General features: G+C 40.0%; 2 protein-coding genes across 2 annotated transcripts in view; one reads left to right on the top strand and one right to left on the bottom strand.

Moving 5' to 3' along the window:
* AKAP14 (A-kinase anchoring protein 14) overlaps nt 1–4,288 on the top strand; it is a 16,518-nt gene extending 12,230 nt beyond the window's left edge. The window contains exons 3-5 of the mRNA XM_077753057.1: nt 1,080–1,259; nt 3,208–3,260; nt 4,094–4,288. Coding sequence (XP_077609183.1) covers nt 1,080–1,259; nt 3,208–3,260; nt 4,094–4,178 — 318 coding nt within the window. The 3' untranslated portion in view covers nt 4,179–4,288. The remainder of the gene's footprint in view (nt 1–1,079; nt 1,260–3,207; nt 3,261–4,093) is intronic.
* The window catches only part of NKAP (NFKB activating protein), a 23,464-nt gene continuing 13,750 nt past the window's right edge, over nt 4,258–13,971 (bottom strand). Inside the window, exons 5-9 of the mRNA XM_077753064.1 lie at nt 13,844–13,907; nt 12,235–12,344; nt 11,859–11,934; nt 10,725–10,874; nt 4,258–7,275 (exon numbers count right to left, since the gene is read on the bottom strand). Of these exons, the coding sequence (XP_077609190.1) occupies nt 7,101–7,275; nt 10,725–10,874; nt 11,859–11,934; nt 12,235–12,344; nt 13,844–13,907 (575 nt within the window). The 3' untranslated portion in view covers nt 4,258–7,100. The remainder of the gene's footprint in view (nt 7,276–10,724; nt 10,875–11,858; nt 11,935–12,234; nt 12,345–13,843; nt 13,908–13,971) is intronic.

The raw sequence follows: 13,971 nt of genomic DNA, 5'->3' as shown, positions 1-13,971 counted from the left end.
GTCTGCCTTCTCCCTCCTACTGTCCCTCCTCACATCACTGAGATTGTTAGACTAACTCCCTTCCTTCCTTCTGTGGACCTTCATCTTAATTCAGCATCGTTTTTTGATTTGGAAGCTTCCTGTGCCCCAGTAGCCAAGCCAAGGGGATGCAGATGAATTGAACTTGTTGATTACCAATAGCATTTGAGGCCCTGTGCTGCGACTCGGGGCTGCATTATGACTTCTGTGGGCCCTAGGCACTAGTAAGATGTGTGTGGAGAAAGAAACATCTCCGAGGGGGTAGATAGGGATCTGAGGAGTCGGATGATCTTAGTGCCTGACCCATTCCTTTTCTGAACTTACTTTATATACCACCAATGTCTGCAATGAAGTGAGGCTGATTTTCAAAAATAGCTTGTAAGATCAGCCTCATTACATTTTCTTTCTTTCTTTCTTTCTTTTTCTTTCTTTCCTTCTTTTCTTTTTTTTTTTTGTGAGACAGAAAGTCAGAGAGCAGGGGAGGGGCCAAGAGAGAGGGAGAGAGAGAATCCTAAGAGACTCCAGGCCTAGCATGGAGCCCGATTCGGGGCTCGATCTCATGACCGTAAGATCATGACCCGAGCCAAAATCAAGAGTCGGATGCTTAACCAACAGAGCCACCCAAGCACCTTGCAGCCTCATTACTCATACCTTTGGGCCTCCCAAGCGGAGTGAGCAGAACACATGTTCTAATCACTTTCTAATTACTCTCCAATGAACCAAACTTGCCACCCAAGTCAGGGTCTGGAAGGAGGTCAGTGTGCAAGCGTGCATGGCGTGTACGTACACCCACATATCTGAGCGTGTGCCTCTCTGTGTTCCAAAGCCCAAGCTCAAGCCATGTTGCCTTCGTCGCTCCTTTCATGTCAGCTTCACCTTTTCTCTCCACTTGCGGAGATAATTGGGAGGTGACTCTAGTGTGACTCTCAATCAAAAAAGGGGGGGACGGACGACAGAAGCAGGGCTTGTAACCCTTACTGTCGTGTGTTGCCTTTATCTAGAGGACGTGAATAGAAGCATGCTCTTCTTCCTGTGTGCGTTTTCTTTTTTCTATGAAACAGACTTGGGAGTATCAAGACCGCTGGGTGCACTACACTCAGTTTATAGAGAGGAGAGACGTGGTTCACAGCTACTACTACATCTACTGCGTGCGCTGGAGTGTTCCAACCGCCGTGAGACCCATGCCACAAGTCTCCGCCTCTGCCTACTTCACCATCAAGATCACCAAAAACAAACCTCCAGTAAGCTCTCCCTTTTCTGCCCTGTTCACTTAGATGAGACTTCAGTGAGAACGGAGACTTCTCTCGTCAAGGTCATCGATGACCTCTTTTTTTTTGGTACAACTTAATAGTCTCACAAAACAGTGCTTAATAGTTCTTTCTGTCTTCATCTTGCTTGGCCAATCTGTAGCACCCGCCCTAGCTGCTCACTCCCCTTCTTCAGGAAATGTTTCATTTGGCCATTAGAACAACATACTATCCTGGTCTTCCTCCTGCCTCACTGACCCTTCCTTCTCAGTCTCCACTGGCCTGGAGCCTATCATCTGTACTCATTCCCTTGGCGATCTTATGGTCTCCCGGCTTTAAATGCCACCTCTAGCTTATGATCCCCAAATCCATATCTCTAGCCTAGACCTCTGCCACTGTTTAATAAACATCTCCTGTTTAATACACATCTCACTTCTTTTCTTGTATCCAAAACTGAACTTGCCATCTTCCCTTCCCAACCTGACCTACCTGCAGACATCTCGTAAAATGAATTTATATCACTCCTCTGTTTCACTGTGTTTCTCAAACTTCAAAGTGCCTGCAAATTGATGGGGGATCTTGTCAAAAGAAGATTCTGATTTGGCAGGTCTGGGGTGNACAGTGCAGGTCCACTGAGCACAATTTGAGCAGTGAGGGCCTACGAGGCCTTGTGTGACCTAGTCCCTTGTTATTTCCGCTTTCCTCCTCCACCTCCTCCCTCAGTCACTCTCCTCCGGCTGCTGTGATCTTGCTATTCTTGAACAATCCAGGCACAGTCCCTCCACTGGACCGCTTTTCCCTCGGTATGTGCATATCCAGCTCTCACCTCCCGGACCACACTTTCTATCCCTCCCCCCACTCTTTGCTTTTCTCCAGAACACTGTATTACCTTTTGATAGTCTATGTAATTTACTGTCTTGTTATGGTCTGCTCCCCCTACCAGAATGTAAGTTCCACAAAGGCAGGAATGTCTGTCTTGCTATAAAACGAGGCCTGGCAAATAGTAGGCACTCAGTAAATACTTGAAGGGATGACTGCCTGTAGCTGCCAGGCAGATGGCGAATATGAACTATTGATAGCTGGTGTGAAAGGAGTTAAAATAACACCCATGGATCTAGGGCTCGGGTCATCAGAGGAGCAGGGCTGGTACCAAGCATAATGCCCAGAACACAGCAGACATAAAAATGTTATTTCTCCTCTCGCTTTCCATCCTTTCACAGGAGTTACTGAGGCTTCGTCTGACTCTAAAGCTTTATATATGGCTACACAGTGAGCCAACTATGTCTCATATTTATCCCAGCCTACTACAAACTTATCTATTCAAACCTGCAGTAATGTAAAAATGTCAAGTATGTGGAGCTCTCCCTTCCCCTAGTCACCGATCCTGCCATCAGCGGCCTTGCTAAGTGGCAAGGTTGGAGACTGGAAAGTAAGGCTGGTGGAGGGAAGCAAGACCATGACCAGAGCCCATGCACTGAGTGCTTAGGAGAAGGGCTCTTGATCAGTGTTCCAAGTATAATTTTGGAAGGGAGAATGGGTGGGGGTCACTGAGACAATTTTACAACCGACATTTTTATGTGGCTTTAAAAACGTTTTCAAACTTGCTCACCTATATTACTTCATTCTTACACTATTCCTAAGAGGAAAGTACGGTCAGCTGAGTAAAGTGGAACACGTAAAGAAGGTAAACGACTCTTCATGAGGAACACAAGCCTTTCCTGACTTCTTTCCAATTTTTAATGGAGATTCTTTATGTTATGTGTTGCCGAAAATATCTTTTGGGGAACAGAGATTCGAAGTAACAAAGAACCTATAGACATCCCAATAAGGAGGGTAAATTCTAGAAATTTATGAGTATATGTATATGGACAAGGGTGGGGATGGAAGGAATTAGGAGCTGGTATGATTGCTCTAGGCTAACAGTTGTCATTTTCTCTCTTAGGATATGCCCATTGAGGTCTCTTATATCTTTGAGGGCCATTCGTTAGTTCACAGGTAACGAACATTTGGAGACTTTTTTTTTTTTCATAATCTCTACCCCCAACGAGGCTAGAACTCACAATCTCGAGATCAAGAGTCACATGCTCTACTGACTGAGCCACCCAGGTGCCCCCGGAGACTTATTTTTAAAAAGGTGGTGGGAAAAGGTTATCATACCCCAGGAACTTAGCAGGCCCATAGCCACAGGTAACTCATGTAACGGTCACTTTTCTTTGACCCACCCACCCTATTAGGATGGGCTAAAAGTAGGATTCTGCCATTGTTTCGTTATTCAGTAATTAGAAACTTAAGGATTAGTTGCTGAGGTAGAGTGGGGGCGAAGTGGGTCATGTCTATTGTTTCTATGGGAAATTTCACAATCACATGGAAGTAAGTCCTATATAATAATCTTTTATTTGTACAGGACCTCTTTTAAAGAATCTTCCCATATAAACTCAACGCTTTTATTGATTGGGTCTATGGAATAGAGACGACCTTCACTCCCCATCCCCAAAACATTCTTTGCTTACTAGGAACGTAACAGAATAAACAGGGGATCCCTGGCTCAAATGTTTTGTTTTATTTTAAAAGTTTTTAGGGGGCGCCTGGGTGGCTTAGTCGGTTAAGCGTCCGACTTTCGCTTAGGTCATCATCTCCCGGTTCGTGGGTTCGGGCCCCGCGTCAGGCTCTGTGCTGACTGCCAGCTCAGAGCCTGGAGCCTGTTTCAGTCTGACTCCCTCTCTCTCTGCCCCTCCCCTGCTCATGCTGTCTCTCTCTCTCTCTCTCCTAGAAATTAAAAAAAAAAAAATTTAAAAGGTTTTAGTATGTTTGTTTTTCTTCCTCTGCAGACCAGGAATGACTCGCTTTCGAGAAAAATGGCTGAGGGACATTACTGAGGCCAAAAATATTTTAATGGAGTCAATTGCCTTCTAATTCAATGGTGTCTCATTCCTACAGAATGCTTTAGGATTGGATTTCTAATCACAATGTGTTAAAAATACGATACTGCACATCAAACAACAGAATATTTATTGAATAATAAACTTTTGGCAAACAATCCAACTGTATTTTTTTCTTTTTTGCATTCATTCATTTTCCATTCGGCAACTTCCATCACATTAGCAGAGTAACCAGTAAGTTGTTTTCCATTTTCTAAATGGTTTTTCCCATCACTACCTATATCACTTAAAGTCTTACAGGTAGAGAAGCCAAGTTTAGAGACTTGCTAAAACTCACCTGTCAGACTAAACTGAGATTGACACCTGGCAGCTCATTCCCCCACGTGAGCATAATTCTCTAGTGCATAACTGGGGAAAAGACAAGGGGTGATGATCCTACAGCTCATAATATTTCCTTACTCACAGGCCCCTTCCTTCACTTACAGTGAGTAAGTTAAATAATACATTTTGAAACCCTGAAGCCGGGCATGCTGCCTATGGCAACACAGCATCCCAACCGTGATGGCGACAGGGTGGCCTGAAGACAGGAGACAAATGTTCGACACCCACCCTTACTTTGTCTTCTTCCCAGACTAACACCAGATCATCACTTGTTCCTACCGTCCCCATGAGGCTGTCTTGCCTGGCTGCAAAGTGTTAAAACACCAAAGACAAAATAACATTACGGGCAATTACTTACAGGTATGTCAGAATATGTATTTACGTAGGTAAGCACTGGAAGGGAACACAGAATACTAAAGACAATGGATGTGGTAAGACTGTGGGTAATATTTTTCTTCTTTTTTTTGACTCTTCCATTTATGCAATAGATACAAAAGGAGGGAAGATCTTATCAGAACAACAGGCCAGGAGGTGGAAAACTAGATTAAGTCTCCCTGAAGAATAAAACATGTATTTCAAATACAACACCCCTCCTATTTGATGTATGGCTCAGATGACTAAACACAGTTTGAAGCAGTAACTCTCATGAGCTCAAAATAAAATACTTTCAGTCCTTTTATTCTTCCCTCCTCTTTACCAAAGAATTTGCTACTGAAGCTGTTCCTTGGTAGATCTTTCCTGAACAGACTCTGGTGAAAGAAATGGAAAGTTCTGAAATACATTAATATATTTTCTCTCATTTACTAAACAAGCATTGTTGCCTATCTACTCTGCTCCTCTGTGGGGGAGACAGGAGAATCCAATAAAAATCCACAATAATCCTAGATCAGAGCTGTTGCACTTAAACTACCCTGCCTACTGAAAATGAGACTGTTAACTCCTTTAGTTTCTAGGAACCAGTAATAAAAAATAATGTTCTTTGAGAACAAAATTCTTAAATAGGGATTATACATTTTGGTTTTATTACACAGCAAGTAAACGGATTATGACTCATAAATTTGGACACTAGTTTCCTTTTGTCTTTTGGAAATAAGAGGTTTACCAGGTTAGGCAGCAGCGACAATGATAAACCGAAATCACTTCAGATTCAGGGGGTCATAAATATTGCTACATGCCACATGGTTTAGTTTATTTGTTGTCGGTTAAAGGTAGACACTTTCCTAGAATATATGTTAAATAGTAAACTGTTTATCAATACTTTGCAATATGACTGCCTTATTTTAAAACTTTGGAGGAAAACACTTTAAACTATTACGAGGGCATTTCATAACCAGAGTGAGAACTTCTCCACCCCCCAAGTAATTTAGATTTATCCTAGACACATAACAACACTGCTCAAAACAAACTTAACAGAAATAGCCCAAACTTCTCTTGTCCCTTTCCCCCTTCACTCTTGTGACCTAACAATTCAAACTGAACAAAATAATGGAAGAAAAAGATCATGAACTGCTAGTCCCAGAATTTTCCATTTCTCCCAAACTCAGAAGTCAACAGTAGCCATAAGAAGTGATAAAGTAAGGAGTTCTATACAAAGTTAAACTGAATGACAGATGTAAAAAAATAAACTGAAAGGTTTAACAATGTTTAAAATGAAATATGCTTATTACATAAAGGACAGACTTAAAATACATTTACTATCATTTCAGCTTCATCCTTACAAAATGACAATGTTAAAAACAAGGCTTCATTCAATTTTTTCCTATTAAACTCCTAACTGTACTGGACTCATGTTCATTTCCAGTTTTCAAATAATGACCTAAGCACAACTTAAATGGAAATGATGTGCTTACATTGGCACAACAGTAGACTTCCCAACATTTTATATTTGGAAGAACCATTTTTGAGTAAACCTTTAAGAATTTAAAACACTAACATTCACATTTTCAACTCAGGAAGCCTGTGGGTTAGTTTGCTGTTTGGCCTGTTCGTTGGATTTGGGGACAGAGGTAGGGACTGAGAACAAAATACATGACTTCCAGGGCGGACTGTATATCACACAGGTCAATTTTCAAATTCTAGGTTTCCTTTTTTCAGCAATGCCTTCATCTCATTAACACAACTGGCCTCCTGAATGCTTCTATCAAGACCATTTATAACACATTCAACACAGAGGAATGATAATTTCCCACAAGTTCAGTTGGGGTGGGTTGGGGGTAGGGTGGAGGGTGGGCATCACGTAGCGCTAACGGTAGTGCTGGCCCAGGGTGTGAGAGTTAAGCCTCTTGTCTTACTGATGCTTTCTCTCAACGCCACCTCCCTGAATACAGCATGACTTCATTCGTAATCTGGATTTTTAAACCAGGAAGTTATTATGGTCAGTCCAAAAATAACCCAAGGAACTTGCTAAAATCATATCAATAAGCAGCTTTTTATTGAAGAACTGCAAGAATTAAATAGAAGGCACAGTAGCACTGTAAAGCTTTTTCAGATCATAATAATCTTTTTGTATGTATATATGGAACCCAGACTTTCTTTTTTTGTTGTTAAAAATGTCTGCTGAACAATCAGAAAGTCCTCATTTGTCATCTTTCCCTTTCGTTTTTCTGTATACCATCTCTCGAAAACTGGCCAGAATCTTGTTCTCTCTCTTTCGCCTCTCTTCTTGGTTAAAGGACGCCAGGGCTCTCTTCTCATCAGCACTATAGATCTGGTTCTCTTTCCGCAGTCGCACGGCCTCCATTCGGCGATGCCTGGAGATAATTTTATTTTTGGCTTAATTTCTCAGTCATTATTCTCATAGTAGTTCCCCACTAATCCTGTCTTAATACAGAGCGGTCTAGTTAAAAAACTGACGAACAGAAATTGTTTTGGTCATGGGTCAGATTTTCAAAAGACCATTCCTTTTATCTGCCGATGTGTCCTTTGATTCATTTCTAGTATTCAAATAATGATCTGATGCTCTGTCAACATCACGAAGGTTATCAACTTCAAACACTAAGGGGGTAGGTGTAGTCCTGTTGTTTCTACGAAAACAACCAAAACTAGCAAACTATTTTTTAAAAAAATTTTAATGTTTATTTTTGAAGGAGAGAGACATAGCATGAGCGGCGGAGGGGCAGAGAGAGAGGGAGACACAGAATCCGAAATGGGCTCCAGGCTCTAAGCTGTCAGCACAGAGCCAGATGCGGGGTTCGAACCCACAAGCCGTGAGATCCTGACCTGAGCCAAAGTCAGATGCTTAACCGACTGAGCCACCCAGGTGCCCCCAAACTAGCCAACTATTAAACTTCCTATGTGATATGTGGAATTTACTTTTGGGGAACTGACAGGAGGACAGAAGAAAGATTTAACTTGTCATCAAACAGGTGGAACTTCCTCAGGGTTCTAATTTATCACAGTCAAAAGAACCAGGTCTAATATTACAATAGAATTTTTTGAGGAATTTTGTGAGTGGATTTAACTTCCTTAGAATCTAGTAGCAGCTCAAAAAAAAAAAAAGAAGAGATTCAGCACAAGGGCCAAATAAGGAAAGTGGAGGGGCGGGGGCTGAGGGAAACTATTACATCATCTTCAAAACGTCTCCTTACTTAGAAAACTTCATGAAACTTTTAGGCATAGGTAAACCAACCCTACACAACCAGCTCAAAATCAAGCTGGAGTTACGTCTAGAAAAATAGAGAAAACTGAGTAGGAAAAGGGGAGAACCATTTCAGGTTAGTCTGAAGGTCGGAGAGCAGCAGGATGAAAAGACACGGAGATGACAAGGTATTCAAGGTCGCTCTGGGTACAGTGAACAGTTTATTTGGAACACAAAGTGCTATGTGAACAATGCTGTAAAACATCTAGGTACCCATCTCCTGGTACATGGGAAAGATTTTCTCTTGGCTATCCAGAAATAAGAGTTGATGGGTCATAAAGTATATGAATGCTCAACTTCCCAAGATGATGGGAAACTGTTTTCCAAAGTGGAGGTACCAATTTATATTCATATTATATAACCACTAGCAATATTTAAGAGATTCTGTAGCTCCACATCTTCTCCAATGCTGGGTATTGTTTGAACTTTTGTCTATCAAATAGATGTGAAATGATACTTCGCTATGTTCTTCATTTCTATTTCCAATGATAATGAACATCTTTTTATGTATGTGTAGGCCACATATTCTTCTAACAAATGCTTGTTTGTGTCATTTTCCCATTTTTCTTTCGGGTTTGTTTATAGGTATTTACATATTCTCAATACTGTCTGTTGTAGGATCTTATCCCAGCTTGAAACTTGTCTTTTTACTTAAATGGTGCCTTTTGATGAACAAAAGTTGTTACTTTTCACCTAGACATATTTATCACTATTTTATTATATGGTTAGTGCATTTTTGGGGGTCTTCTTTAAGAAATACTTTCCTGTCCCTCCCCACCCCAAGATTTATTAGATATCTACTCATATTTTATACTAAGAGTGTTAAAAGTTGTTTTTGACATTTAAGTCCTTTATCTCTCTGCACTTATTTTTTTTAAGTTTATTTATTTATTTGAGAGAGGGGGGGAGAGAGAGAGAGAGGCAGAGAGAGAGAGAGGGAAAGAAAGAATCCCAAGCAGGCTCCATGCTGTCAGCACAGAGCCGACGCGGGGCTCCATCTCACCAACTGTGAGATCATGACCCGAGCTGAAAGCAAGAGTCAAACGCTCAACCAACCAAGCCAGCCAGGTGCCTCTGCACTGATTTTTACATATGGTGATGCAGGGTTCTACTTTCATCGGTTTCCATATGGATAACCATTTTTCTCCTGCTCCGTTTACTGAATGGTTCCTTCTTTCCCCAATGATTTGACCCGCCATCGCCTTCATATAGCTAAGTTCCACACATGTGTGTCTCTGCCTCTGGGCTCTGTATTTTATTCCACTGAACAATTCATTTGTTGCCCTATGGCTTTCTAAAGTTCTGTAAATTTCCTCTAGTCCTCATATCTGGGAGAGCAAATCTTATCTTCCTGTTCTGTTTCTTCAAAGGTGACTGGGCTATTCTCGGCCCTCTAGTCTAACATATAAATTTTGGAATCATCTCATTAAGTTTTACACAAAACTCTGTTGTGATTTTGACTGGAACTGTATTGAATCTACAGATCAGTTTGGGAAGAACTGAAAACTCTATGCCTTCCTCTCTAATGTCTCTTAATAATGTTATTTTATAGTTTATTCTTTTTAGATGTCTTAGACATCTTTTGCTAAGATTTATTCCTAAATCCTTCATATTCTCTGACACTATTATAAATGTTGGTTTCTTTTTATTTAATTATATTTTCTAATTGTTTCCTGGTACATAGAAATGCAATTCATTTTTATGTATTAACTTGATATCAAACCATTTATGAAACTCTATTATTTAGAATTNCATGACCCAAGCGAAAGTCGGACGCTTAACCGACTAAGCCACCCAGGCGCCCCCAATGCTTATGACTCTCATTTCTTTTTCTTTGCCTTAATGTGCTAGTCCTCAGAATTCCAAGATTCTGAAGTAGCTTCAGGGGTTCTGCAAATATTTGCTTCCAATTTTATTTTAAAATATTTACCCACTTTTAAAAGTTTATAAAGTTTTAAAAAATCTAAAATTCAGGTTGATCCTGGTACTGATGCCCTATTAGTCAGTTCACTCTAACCATTCTTCCTCGTACTTTGCTTTTTCATCCATAATTTTATTTTCATTTCCCTATGCTGAACCTGATGTCTGTCATAATCATTTTCTGCTCTTCATTCTCAGGGTCCAAAAGAAGTACAGACTCCACATCCTCTGACTCTACAGAGAACTAGAGGCAAACTCAGAAAACAGGAAACACTGTCTCATGAAGATGATTTCCTCCCACCAGAACGCCACATTCTTCATGGAGCAGTGATAAATGACTGAATTAACTATACCCTCTAGAAAACAAAACTATCTGTACCAAAATACAAACTAGGAAAGGACACTGGGAAGACTGATTCTTTGAAGTTGGAAAGAGAGCAGATTTTGAGGCTGAGTTGCACATACACTTGGAATTTTAGACAACCATGTTTATACCAATAAAGCCAGTATTAAACCAAAATGTATACTCTACTTCTCATTAGGAATGATCACTTAACGAAAGTCAGTTATCAAAATATGATTCTGGTAGATAGAAAGGAAAAGATCTAATCATGGAAACTGACCTTGATGCCAATAGCTTACCTGCTACCACTCATCACGTAACCTGAGCATTCGAATGATGCGATTTCTTCACTTGTCAAGCCGATTTCACCTCTTCTTGGGATACGTTTCCCAGCTTTTACATATTCGGCCATAGCTGCACCCTCCCCAGGTAACAGTGCATGGCCATAGCTACAAAGTAATTCAGATTTCAGAAAAGTTCATTACAAAAAACTCATCGTCTAAAGAGAGCACAAAAAAGATCTCCTCTCAGAAAACCGTACAGATAACAGGTGCAGGGCAGCAGCAGGCTGGGAAGCCCAATGTGAATTAGTTTAATTAGTGAACACTGCACTGTGACCTACATAACTAACCCAGAAATAAAGACCTGCTTTGGAAGAACAAAAGAACTGAAGTTAGTGAGTACAGGTTCATGGTGTACAATCATGGATCAATTTATCCCTATAGGCGCGGCCTTTACAGCTTCTGCCTCCCGCAAATTCCTTTTCCCTTTTTTCCCTTTCAAGAAAAAAAAAAAAAGAATATATCTCAAATTACTATACTTTTTAGACTATAACCAGTAATAGTGCTATCCAGTAGCTATTATCTATCAACTTTTGTTTGAGGGGACTTTAGAAACTACCATCCCTTCATTCAATTAATTGACTGCATCTTGAATACATAATTAAACTCAAAGCTTAGAGTACAAAAATAATCTCTGTTCTTGTGGAATTTACATCCTAACAAGGACATAAGTGCAATACAAGGTAGGGCACATAAAACAATGCACAAAGGAAACAGAAAACATTTTGAGGATGAAAGGATTAAAGAAGAGTACGAATCACATCTACTTGTGGAAGGAAGGTACTGGGAATCAGCACATGACCCCCCCCTTTTGAAAAGGGCTTTGAAAGACGGTAAGGATTTGAACAGGAAGAAATTGGGAGTAGCGAAGAAACTAGGGCTGGGAAAAGAAGGGAAGGCGCGTTGGGGGAAACATAAGGTAAACAAGGCATGATGTGGGAAAGTGCACAGTAAATCCAGGGAAGCTTTAGTTCAGCTCACCTGGAACCTGGCGTGTAAATAAAGGAGTACAGGGTGATAGGGTTGGAAAGGTAAGTAAGGGCCATACTGTTATGAAGGTACTTCAGTTATTTTAAATACACAGTTACTTACTTCAAAGGTTTATCATCTTGAGAGGCAAGTGTTTTTGGAGCCTCTGGGCCAATTAAATCTGAGGGTTCTTCAGGCTCTGCAGAAAAGATGTTCAGAAATAGATTCACATTTTGACTAATCAGTTAATTTAATATTTGTTTTGTTTTTTTAAGAAAGAATGCGTACGTGCATGAGCAGGGAAGGGGTAGAAAGAGGGTGAGAATCTTAAGCAGGCTCCACGCCGAGTGTGGAGCAGCCCAACGCAGGGCTTGATCTCACGACTGGCTGACGTGAGGTTCAATCTCACAGATGTGAGCTCATGACTGGGCCATCCAGGCACCCCATGTTAATTTAACATTTTATCTGTTCTGAGTCAAAGTCTACCAGAGGAACCTACTTGATCGATCCTTCCAGGGATTCTCCAGAAACTCTTCTTGGGAATCCTTAGAGCTTGAATCACTGGAATCTTTTCTATTCTTCTTAGACTTCTTTTTCTTATATTTCTTCCTATAATGATTATAATTTAATACAATTAATAGACCCACATTAAAGGGAATCTTATTTTTCAAGGCAATGAAAGACTGATGAAAATGATTTAAATTTTCAGCCAATTAAAATGTTTAGAGAAGAATTTTAATTAAAAAATCTTTTAACTTATCTAACTAAATCATGTTTCACTATAAAAAAGATCCCTCCAGGGAACAATGAAATACAGTTCTCTTGTTGTAGAAAGGTAACAAATAAAGCAGTTTAAAAAACAGCCCTTACGAACTTGAGCATCAATAATTTGAAGTGTAATGGATTCAAATATATCAAATGTGTTTGAATCCTTGAGTTCATAATGATACTAAAAAAGTCCAACTCATTATTTTGAAAACTCATAAAATAAAAAAAAAGTTCCTTAAAAAGTAACTATCTTCCCTTCCTATACAAACTGTAATTCAGGGTAACCAAACAGTTGATGAGGGTAGGTTTCTCTTATACCATCACTGCTCTGCAATCCCTAATGAAATAAGGGAAGTAGGTAATGACCATCCATGGCTATTAATAGGACAGAAAGAGACAACTGGACATTATCTGCCTCCTGATGAAGTACACAGCACCACCTGTAAAGTGTGCGTGCCAAAGACTCAAATCTGAACCTCATCAAGTCTCTAGATCTTATTATCAACATACAGGAAATACAGAGGAAGATGACATGTTAAAAGCACAAAATTAAAAATATAATCAGTCTGGCTGGCTCAGTCAATGGGGCATGAGACTCTTGATCTCAGGGTCGTGAGTTTGAGCCCCACATTGGCTACAGAAATTACGTAAAAATAAAGTCTTTAAAAAGAATTTTAAAAAATACAATCAGGGGCACCTGGGTGGCTCAGTCATCAAGCATCCAACTCTTGATCTCGGCTCAAGTCATAATCTCATGGTTTGTGAGAGTGAGCCCCGTGTCCGGCTCATCCACACCGAGCTCTGAGCCTGCTTGGGATTCTCTCGCTCCCGCTTTCTCTGGCCCTCCCCTGCTTGTGCTTGCACACTCTCTCTCAAAATAAATAAACTTAAAAATACAACCAGCAAAACCCATACTACAGGAAACTCTATAGGTGAATGATTTGGTTTTTTAAAAAGTAAACAGCAAGAACAAAAAGGAAGGGGAACCAATTGATTTAAGGAGGTGCGAGAGACATATCATTACTTAGATCCAGATGTGAATACACTGTAATAAAAATCTGCTGAGAATTGAGGAATTATTGCTAAATATCTTAGGCATGCTAACAGTACTGTGGTTATGATTTTTTTAAAAAAAGAATGCCTATCTTTTAGAGAAACATGCTGGTTTATGGACAAAATGACATCTGGGATTGGTTCTGAAATAATGGGGGGTGGGCAGTGGAGACTCTTGAAGAGCTAAAATTGTTAAGCTAGGNATTTGTCATTATTTCCTTATTACTTTATGTAATTTTATATATATATTAACTTTTCCATGATAAAAATTGAAGAGAAAAACTGACGATCTATGTTTCTTCTTCTTTTCCTTTTTCTTGGCTTTCTTTGCTCTTCTTTTTGTATCTTCATCTGCAAATTAAAGCACATTTTAATTAAAAACAAAAACTGGACTCTAAAATCCCAGTAATTCTGA

Source organism: Crocuta crocuta, unplaced genomic scaffold (genome assembly GCF_008692635.1).
Source record: "Crocuta crocuta isolate KB4526 unplaced genomic scaffold, BGI_CrCroc_1.0 scaffold944, whole genome shotgun sequence".
Taxonomy (NCBI): domain Eukaryota; kingdom Metazoa; phylum Chordata; class Mammalia; order Carnivora; family Hyaenidae; genus Crocuta; species Crocuta crocuta.
Note: the sequence above shows the minus strand (reverse complement) of the source record. Positions and strands in the feature narration are given on the sequence as shown.